This window comes from Megalops cyprinoides, chromosome 1, assembly GCF_013368585.1.
Source record: "Megalops cyprinoides isolate fMegCyp1 chromosome 1, fMegCyp1.pri, whole genome shotgun sequence".
NCBI lineage: Eukaryota > Metazoa > Chordata > Actinopteri > Elopiformes > Megalopidae > Megalops > Megalops cyprinoides.
This window is the reverse complement of record NC_050583.1, coordinates 41425263-41434659: the sequence shown is the minus strand read 5'-3', so window position 1 is coordinate 41434659 and position 9397 is coordinate 41425263. Positions and strand designations below refer to the sequence as shown.

General features: G+C 44.5%; 1 protein-coding gene across 2 annotated transcripts in view; it reads left to right on the top strand.

Annotated features, from left to right (window-relative positions):
• The first annotated feature begins 453 nt into the window (after positions 1–453).
• The window catches only part of LOC118793474 (neurabin-2-like), a 40285-nt gene continuing 31341 nt past the window's right edge, over positions 454–9397 (top strand). For both annotated transcript variants that reach the window (XM_036551684.1, XM_036551674.1), the window contains exons 1-2: positions 454–595; positions 2182–3691. In XM_036551684.1, the coding sequence (XP_036407577.1) occupies positions 2228–3691 (1464 nt within the window). In that variant the 5' untranslated portion in view covers positions 454–595; positions 2182–2227. The remainder of the gene's footprint in view (positions 596–2181; positions 3692–9397) is intronic.

Sequence of the window (9397 nt, the reverse complement as noted above, 5' to 3'; positions counted from 1 at the left end):
AATTTGTCATTCTGAATGGCTGTTGAATTTTGAGCGACTGCCAAGGCTGGATTAAATTCTTTAGAAAACCATACAGTCGGTGCAACTGTTTCCTAAGAATAACAAAGTCAACTTCAGAATCTTAAAAAGAAAGAAATTGTGTTTTAAAATAATTATCTGGTGTTTCGTACTGAAAAATACGGGTATTAAAATATCAGTAACACCATACAATATTTAATAAATACTAAATTATGGCATTATCTTAAAATACAGTAACAGGAAATAAGCCTTAGTTCATTACACCATGATATTATAGGTATTTTTTCAAATGAATACACCTCGCCAACGACAAACATGTCCCAAAACCTTAAAGTGTCCTACTGCCTGTATTTCTGCAAGGGTTAATGGTAGCTGTGATGCCATATGTTCGCGGTGAGGCAGAGAGAGAAAGAGCGAGAGAGAGAGGAGGGGAGAGGGAAGAGCGAGAGGTGGAGAAAGAGAGGGCAGGCGGTATCGCTGGGAGATCGTGGGGAATCAAAGACCGAAAACAGCGTGGACACAATGAGGCAACCAACGGACGGACCCTGAATTAGCGACCCTTTAACGCTGGAAAAAGGTACTGTCAAAGATCGACGCACGCAGACCCACCCATGGTGCAATGTACGGATTATTTATTTCATTACCTCCTCTGTTTTGATTCTTGATGTGAAAGGAACTACTATCATGAAGAGCTCAAGATGTAGGAAGCAACGTAGCAAACTCAAGGCATCAGTAGGCGAGACGGTTTAGGCCCTCAGCTTCCGCAGGGTCCTAATGCCTTTGTTCACCTCTGGTTAAACCGCACATCGGGCATTGAAAAAAAAACATTTTTGTTTTAGTCAATTTAGTGAAACGGGGAGGCTTTATGTTTGTCGCGGTAATCACCATGTCTTGTTAAAACAGAAATTTGCCGGGATTCTCAGATTTATATTTTATCCAGAGAGAGTTAAAATATAACGACTCTTGCAAAACATTTCCCTTCAACAATTCCAACAACTGGATAATAATGATTAACTGATGCTGAGATTAAGATTAACGATCATACGCGATGATGTATTGATCAATGTGACAGCTATTGTATACTTCCATGAAAGATGATCCGTGTTATGCTTAAAGAAATGAAGATATATTATGAATTGACAGCGAACATTGTGCTCATGGGCTACTTTTAAAGATATGGCGCAGAATAACAGTTTGTGAAATAAATACAACTGCATTTCAAAACAGGCTGCAAAGCGATAAAGCACGATTTACAGAAAATCCATGATCTTACAATGTCTGCATTTCTGATACGAACACAAACAAAATAACTGAAATGAAACAAATGCTGACAAATAGGGAGATCCAGGAAACTAAATGTTGATATAATGTGCGTAAATACGATGTATTTGATTTAAAAGCAGAATTATTTTATTTGAATTCATTTTCAAAATGAGTATCCAGCACCTATTGTTTGTATTAATAGATTTACATTGAACGGATGTTATTCCACAGATAACCGTACTAGTTGCTGGTGGTAGATGGAAATATGTAACGTCAAGTGGAACTGGAGATTCGTGAAAATAAATTCTGTTTAACAGCATAACGCGCAGGGATTTATGTCACTGATTGAAGTCTAGGACTTTTTTCTCTGATCATAAAATATCGCACAAAGGAGATTTTAGGATTCAGAATAATGCAGAGCCAGGAAATAGTAAATAGGCTAACGCTAAGACCCAGCGGCGGCCTTCCTCTTTGCAGCAGGTTTTGCTGTTGCGGGAGGACCAGTACTCTGCAATAAGGCATTTGAAAAAATTCAAGAGATCAAAATGATGTAATGAAAGAGGGATTAAGCACAAGCAATCCGTCGCGAGTGGAAAATCCAGGGATCACTGCTGCTCTAATCCGTTATTCGCTTAACGTTTCGGTCAATGTTTTTTGTTTGAAGTCACAATAATTTTCCACATCCTTCTCCCCGGTTTGCTGCATTTGTAGCAGATGAGCGAAACACCCGTTTTCCCCGCTGCCTTTTCACGTTATTTAACTGTTCGGCTTGAAATCATAAATACAAAAGCCTCTCCTCCTCCTGTCACCTAATTTTGTGTGCGTGTTTCTTTCTGTTTCCTGCTGACTGCTACCGTTGGTGGATCTGACCGATCTGCTGTTGCTGTCACTGGGGAAAAGGGGAGCAATGCTGTTACAGCCCTGCCTCGGCGACGCTTGATTAACCATGATGAAGACCGAGTCGCCGTCCTCTGCCAGCGCTAACACCAGCTCCAGCTCCACGCTGAGGAGCCCGTCCCCTCACCGGAATGCGTATGAGGCGGGGATCCAGGCACTCAAACAGACGAAGGACACACTGAACAATGCTGCTAACGGGGATGGGCAGGACGGCAAGACGAAGCCCTCCTCTCGCGGGCGCAGGTATGGCTCAAACGTGCACCGCATCAAGAATATGTTCATGCAGATGGGCTCCACTGTGCCTGGAGAGGGAGAGGACCCGACAAAGGCCAGCGACCGGTCGGTGCGCCTGTCCCTCCCCAGGGCAAGCAGCCTGAATGAGAACGTGGACCACAGTGCGCTGCTCAAGCTGGGCTCTAGTGTGTCGGAGCGTGTTAGCCGCTTCGACCCCAAGGCAGACAGCGGGCAACCACGGGGCTCCTCTGGCTTCTCCAAGCTGCAGGAGACGCGCAAGATCTTTGAGCAGCGGCACCTGCAGGAAAAGCAGGCAGCCACCAACCGCATTCTGCTGAAGAAGGAGCGGGCTGCGGGCTTCCAGGATGGCCGGCTGGATGTTGTAGTGCGCTTCAATGGCAGCACTGAGTCCCTTGACAGCCTGGACCCAGGGGGCGCTGCCGGGGAGGCTGTCTCGCCCACCGTTAGCCAGCTTAGCGCTGTATTCGAGAAGGCTGACCTGCGCAACAACCTGCACCGGCGCTCCTCCGGCTCTCCGCTGCCCATGGGGGGTGCCAGCCCCCCACCTGGGAGAGCGAGTGCTCTTGGCTCCAAAGTCGTCTCCAAGAGGGCACGCACCTTCTTGCAGGGTGGCCAGGATGAGAATGGCCATCAAAAGGGCCGCGAGGGGTCTCCCAGGAGCCCCAGGGGAAAAGCAGGCCTCCAAAATGAGGAGGCTTCCGGCTCTGAAGGAATGAAACAGGGCTTTCAGGCCACCTCTGGGGAGCTGAGTAAGACTAAGCCTGAGTCAGTGAGTGACAGAGAGAAGGAGGCCGTGGACTCTGGTGCCATGGATCTAACTGAAAGAGAACCTAAAGTGGGGGAGCAAGAAGACTCTGGTGGATCAGACGCTGGGAGCAGGCTTGTGCAGGCTGAGGTTCACGCCTCACTGGAGAATGGTGATGCAGCTGTGCAGAAGGGGGCCACAGAAACAGGGCCATTGGCCCCAGAGGGGCGAAAGTGGGGGGACAGTGACCAGGGGGATGAGCCTGAGGGGTCCCTTCATGGGGAGGATGGAGGAGAGGAGTCCCGCAAGGAGGATTACTCAGAGGCCGACCTGGTGGATATCAGTGCGTACAGCGGCATTGGGGAGGACTCTGGCGGGAGCCAGCTGGATGAAGAGGAGGAAGAAGAAGAGGCCTATGAGCCTGAGTCAAGCTGCACAGAGATTCCAGGACTGCCTGCTGAGGAGGAGCCGCCACCCAGTCGCAAGATCCGCTTCAGCACTGGGCCAATCAAGGTAAGTCCCGATATGGGTGCCCAGGGGGGTGGCGCGTGGCAGCACTGGCCGCGTGTGTTTCACGGGGACACACAGCAGAGATGAAATGATTTTGTGTATAAAGATCACTAACAGCCAGTCTCTTGAATATCTGCTTTTGCTGGGTCAGTTGATAGGAAGTTTGTAACAGAGAGATCATTTGTCTCTGTTCTTGTGACTTGTGTTTTTATTAAAAAGCAACAAGGCTGTTCTGAGCTATAATTGACTCTGTGAGTCGATGTCACAGAGAGTGCTGTCAAGCTTAGAACCCCTTGAGTGATTCTAAGATAAGCCAGGCATGATCTGAAAGTTAGCAGAATTCTGATCATCCTAAGTCAGATGCTTCCATTCACAGATAGCTGCAGATGGCATTTGAGAGAATTGGGGTGTAGGTTTAACACAGGCCTCTCATTGGTCTGGCTCATTTAGCTCATAAAAAGAGAAGCTGTCCCAGTCTGTGGCTAGCTCATTATGTGATTAGAGGGTTCAGAAATACCTACACTGCGAGAGACAACTTACAAAATCACTTTTCAACTGCGTCAGCTTTGACACGGTTGCCAAAGAGATCTGATAAACTCAGCTGTTTTTTTCCCCAAACAAACTCATCAGGCCAATTGTTTTCCTTCACAGCACTATAACTTAGTCATGGTAAAATAGTGCAGGGGTACTTGTAATGTTTTGTGATTGAGACTAATTACTGTGGCCACTACTTGCCGGGTACGTTAATACATCCTTTGTGTATAACCTCCTTGAACAGTGAAAACAGCTGACTTGACTCATCAGGACACTTTTTAACAATCGACAAGCATTGATAAACCTGAAATGCCTCTAACTGCACCATGATAGTGTAACCACAGATGTGTGTGCAAGAGTTCTACTGTGTAAATGTACAGTACATGTTATATAATCACATTCAAGTTCAATAATTCTTGCTTCTTCCCACACTGGCACCCACTTAAACTGTGGGCTAAGCTGGTGTGTAAGTCTAATGTTTGACTGGCAGAACACCCAACAGTTTATTGGTTCATATATCAGTTATTTACTGCACCTACTGCACTGATTTGTACTGGAATGATAATCTTACCTGTCCAGTCTTTCTGTAAATGCCATTAAGTTAACCAAGGAATATTATCTTTCCTTCTTTTAGCTTTGCACACCATATTTCAGAAATTGATGTGTCCTAGATATTGCTATAAAATGATGAAGCTGCAGAAATGAAGTCTACAGAAATATTTAATTTTATTTTGTATTGTTCACTGAAAATACCCAGATGTAATGAAGGAGTAGGTACAAATTGCCAATGTTATCTCAGTATGTTGGAGGAATCTTATACATACCAAAATTCAGCATCAACATCCAACGTCAATACTCCTCATAATGTCAGATGAATATCACTGGAGCGGTTCTAGCTGTCATGTATATTTTGATCAAGTTTGATTTGTATTTTACATTGACCAGTGACGCACATACCTTGTGACTTGTTCTCTGGAGTGAAAGGTCAGAGGTTGCAATTCCCTGGTAAAATTCTTTAATTGTTGCTGTCATGTGCCTGATTGAGCTGCAAGCACGTTCCCATGCAAGCATGACCCAGCATTGTCTTGCTGGAAGGATCATCCCTTCAGAAAATGCAACTCAGCATCCTTCACTTATTAATGAGTTTGCTTGTTTGTTCTGGTACTGACAAAAGTGATCTACCAGATGCAATGAGGAAATGCTGTTAACAACCTCCAACCTTTGGCTCCTGTTTAAGCTGAAAGCTTTACTTAAGATCCAGGAGAATGGCAATGCTCCACTGGGGTCTCCACTGTATCATTGTATCATTCTGACAATTATGCAAACAAACAGCGATTGAAAGTTGTTTACTACGTAATGTTGTCCCGCTTGTGTAGTTGTCATTCCCCATTTTGAGACAACAAATGCAGGAACCACTACAGAAACACAATGGTGTTTTACTGAGCCTCACCTCCATTTTTAGCTAACTCAGACGGTGATTTGAAAATAGATTTTACTATATATAGAACAGGGAAAATACATATTTATGTAGAGTGTTACCCAAACGTGTGTGATTTTCAGTGAAATGAAGTGAGGAGTTTGAACAGCAGGGAATGTGGGGATAACAAAGCCTAGCCCACCTTTTTTTCCTTTTGGGCCCAGACAGTGTGAGGAACAAGGGATAAATTTGGTGTATTTAAATTCGGTCAGATAATTGGTTTGATTTCTGTCGGTGGGTGTGCAGTGGGCTTGTTTCTCTCACACCCGATGCATGCCAATGCCGTGGGCCGAGGCTGGCGCTGTCACAGTGAACGGCATTGTGAGTAAGGGTGCAGTGTCTGGCATTACAAAAGGACCGCCTTGGCATCTGTGCCTAGCTCGTGCATGTGGTGATGCTAATGTCAGGCTTATTTCACCAGGAAATATTCTTTCTTTTTTCCTTTCTTTTTAACCCGGTACTCCAGAAAAGTTATCTTATTTGCGTACAAGGCCAGCATCCAGTCAGTGCGCCTGTCACTCTTCATCAGGTTGTGCACATGTTGTGCAATGCAGTTTTTCAGGGCAACCCTTAAGCGTGCACAGTGTTCCCAGGCTGTACCCACTGCAGTCACTACAAACAGCTTCAAACCATGAATGTCCTTCAGTGTTAGAGAGTTCAACTGTTTTCAAACTTGAGAACAAATCAGCCGGCTGTCGTTTTTACTCATGCCTACTGCAAGGCAAACCATTGTCTTTTAACAATGTTAGTAGAACGATTGAACTTAGCATTTGTTTATGTCACATTTTTTAATGTGAACTCGTGAAAGTGAACACAGTAGTGTTATTGTTATTGCTAACAAGTTACAGATTGAGAGCTGTTCAATTTTAATTTTATTTGTTCACGAAGGTTTTTTTTTAATCTTTTATTTTTCATGTTGTTATAATGTATTCAGATAGTTCATAGAAGGTTGTTTTGATGTAGGCTCAATTTTTCACAGTGATTCATAACTTCATATCACTTTGTAAAATGTGGCGCTGAGAAGACACCCCCCCCCCCCCCCCCTCCACACGCACACACACACACACACACACACACACACACACACACACACACACACTCTGAACAACACACCTCTAAGCATTTAATAAAATTCCAACCCAAACAGCTCTTTAAAGTTCAAAGGGACAGAAATGTTTCAATGATAGCATGTCTAGTGGGACACCATCTACAGTGTTGAAAGCTCAGTGAAAATTTGTCCTCATTAGCTGCGAGATGTTGCTTCTTGCTCCATAATTCTCTGTAGCTCATGGAAGTCTCTTCGTTCAGACACGACAGTGGATTATTGGGGAAGGGTTTGATTGAATGGTACTTTTCCTTATGTCTTGATTGAATCCTAGCCCAAGCATTTCCAGCAGTTCCTGTCTGGTGAGGCGAGTGAAGGAACAGGTAAACACTCCGCGTTGCTCACCTAGACGGTTTTTTGCTCCTCACTCTCAAGTTCATTTCCCTGCTGATACAGGATTGTTTTTTCTGTTTCTGTTCTCTTGCTGAATTCTTTAGCACTGCTGTCTGGTCAGTTTTCTCCTCTGCATTGATGTTACATTTCAGAGTCCTTCACTAATGGCATTGCAAAGGAAAACTTACTGTAAATCTGTCTAGCTAAACTATGTTGTTTTTTTTCCTGTTTACTTGATATAACTAGTTTTAAGTTGTGTCTGGTGCTTTTTGTCACATATGCTTTTTTTCACTGGAAAGTCCATATAGGTAACTATTGTAGAGTGCAGCTCAGTTTTTATATAGTTGTCTTGCAGTTGGTTTTGTTGTGATTTTTTTTCCCTGCTAAAACCATGGATTTTAGCCAGATATTCAGATAGTACTTACATGACTGCATGTCATACAACAGAGCCCTTGACTGGATGATTGGTCACGAAAAACAGTCTTCACATCTCAGTGTTATTTTACTGCTAGCAAACAGTGGCCTTCATGAAGTGTAAAACTTCTATAGAAATAGACATCAGACCACCTCCCTGAGATGGTACAGATTTAGAATTCCACAAAACTGATTCATGACTTCAAAGCCGATAGGATCTGGTTGCAGAGCCATTGATTTGGTGTATGCTTACCATTGCTGCTCTCTGTGTGGGACCTCTCTGCTTATGAGTCTTCCATACAGCCAGTCTCCCAAGCTGTTTGGAATTTTGTAAATTGTTCAGCAGGTCACTTCTCTTACTCTGCTCACAAGGTAGAGTTGAAACCAGGCTGGCTCACTAAGTTTGGAATAGTTCCTGATGATCTTTGATTGTGTTGACTCCTATAAGGTCTGTCCACTAGTGTTACTGGTGCTGGCTGAATTAAAAGTGAGCTATCGAAGTGGTATACTGAGGAAATCATGAAACTAAAGTCCTCAGTCAGTGCTGAAACTCAATGAGATTAATATTGAAGGGAGAAAGGAGCACACTGCCATCACTGATCACAGCGAACAACCCAAGATAGATATAATTAATACAGAGTTGATCTTTTTTCCCCAAGAAGACCTCAGCTTTGGTTTGCAGACAAAGGCCAGGCAGTTATCTTGATCTGGGCAGATTGTAGCATTCTTTGTGCTACCATGTGCTACAGTTCTGGTTGTGAGCAATGCAATGGACAAGCAGCACTGCTCTTCTAAATCAGCTGCCTTTGGCTCCAGCTCATGACACTGAGGTTCCAGGTCAGTGGGCATGCGGCGTAAGTGACCCCATTATTAAGTGCTTCCTCATCTCAGACAGACCAGGGCAGCTGGCCCGCTTATCCCATCAGAGGGAGGAAATGGTCTATGGAGAGATGGTGGGGGGTGGCTTAAATCGGCTCAGAGCACTGTATACCCCCCCCCCCCCCCCCCCAAGAAAGAGAGCATGTGGAAACACGTTGGTGGGGTAGCATCATGGACATCTGGTGCGGGCTTATACAACAGCGTGGATGTGATGGTGAGGGCTGCCCTCATAACAAAGGCCACCCGTGCTCGTGACAACATTGTCCTGCCCAGAGTCACACTGCTCTCTTCTTTCGTTAGGATTCTGAAGATCTGGACTGTGAGGCTCATCTGTTTGTGTTGGAGCCGGGCAAGACTAGACTCGTCCTTTGAGAGTGTGCTTTTTGAGCAGCCAGAATTTTGGTCCCTCGTTTGCTTTGTCTAAGATGGCAATTACAGTCCTCAAGAGCTGTGTACCTGTATGCTTTCTAGATCCTCCATCAAGATTATTAGGGTTAGGGAGCAGGAGGCATAGTTAGAGGGCCATACGTTTGAACCTGACTGGGAAATTTCTTGCAAATATATAAACCAGTCTGATAGAGATTAAGTCATTGAATGAGTAGTGAGTTCACTTTAAGTACCATGAGGAATTAATCACCATTAGTAATAGAAACCAGAATACCCTTAGTTTTCTCAAAGTGGAGTTACCCATCATACCATCTGGTTGTCCTTACATTTTGATATCTCTAAGGAATGGTGTCAGCAGTTTGTCACTGACACCTCTGAATGTTTGAGGGGCTGCAAGGGATTGTGTCAGAGCAACCTTGGGAAGCTTTGGCAGCAATCTGCTTCTCAGAGTTCAGCTCTGAGGAGTTTTTTAATGGCTGAAGTGAAACTTGAAGGAGTGCAGAAAAAACCTGGCATTCAGTCCACAGTGGCTCTTTTGTGAAGTGGGCGTCATCATAATGAACAGGAAGTGACACGTCTG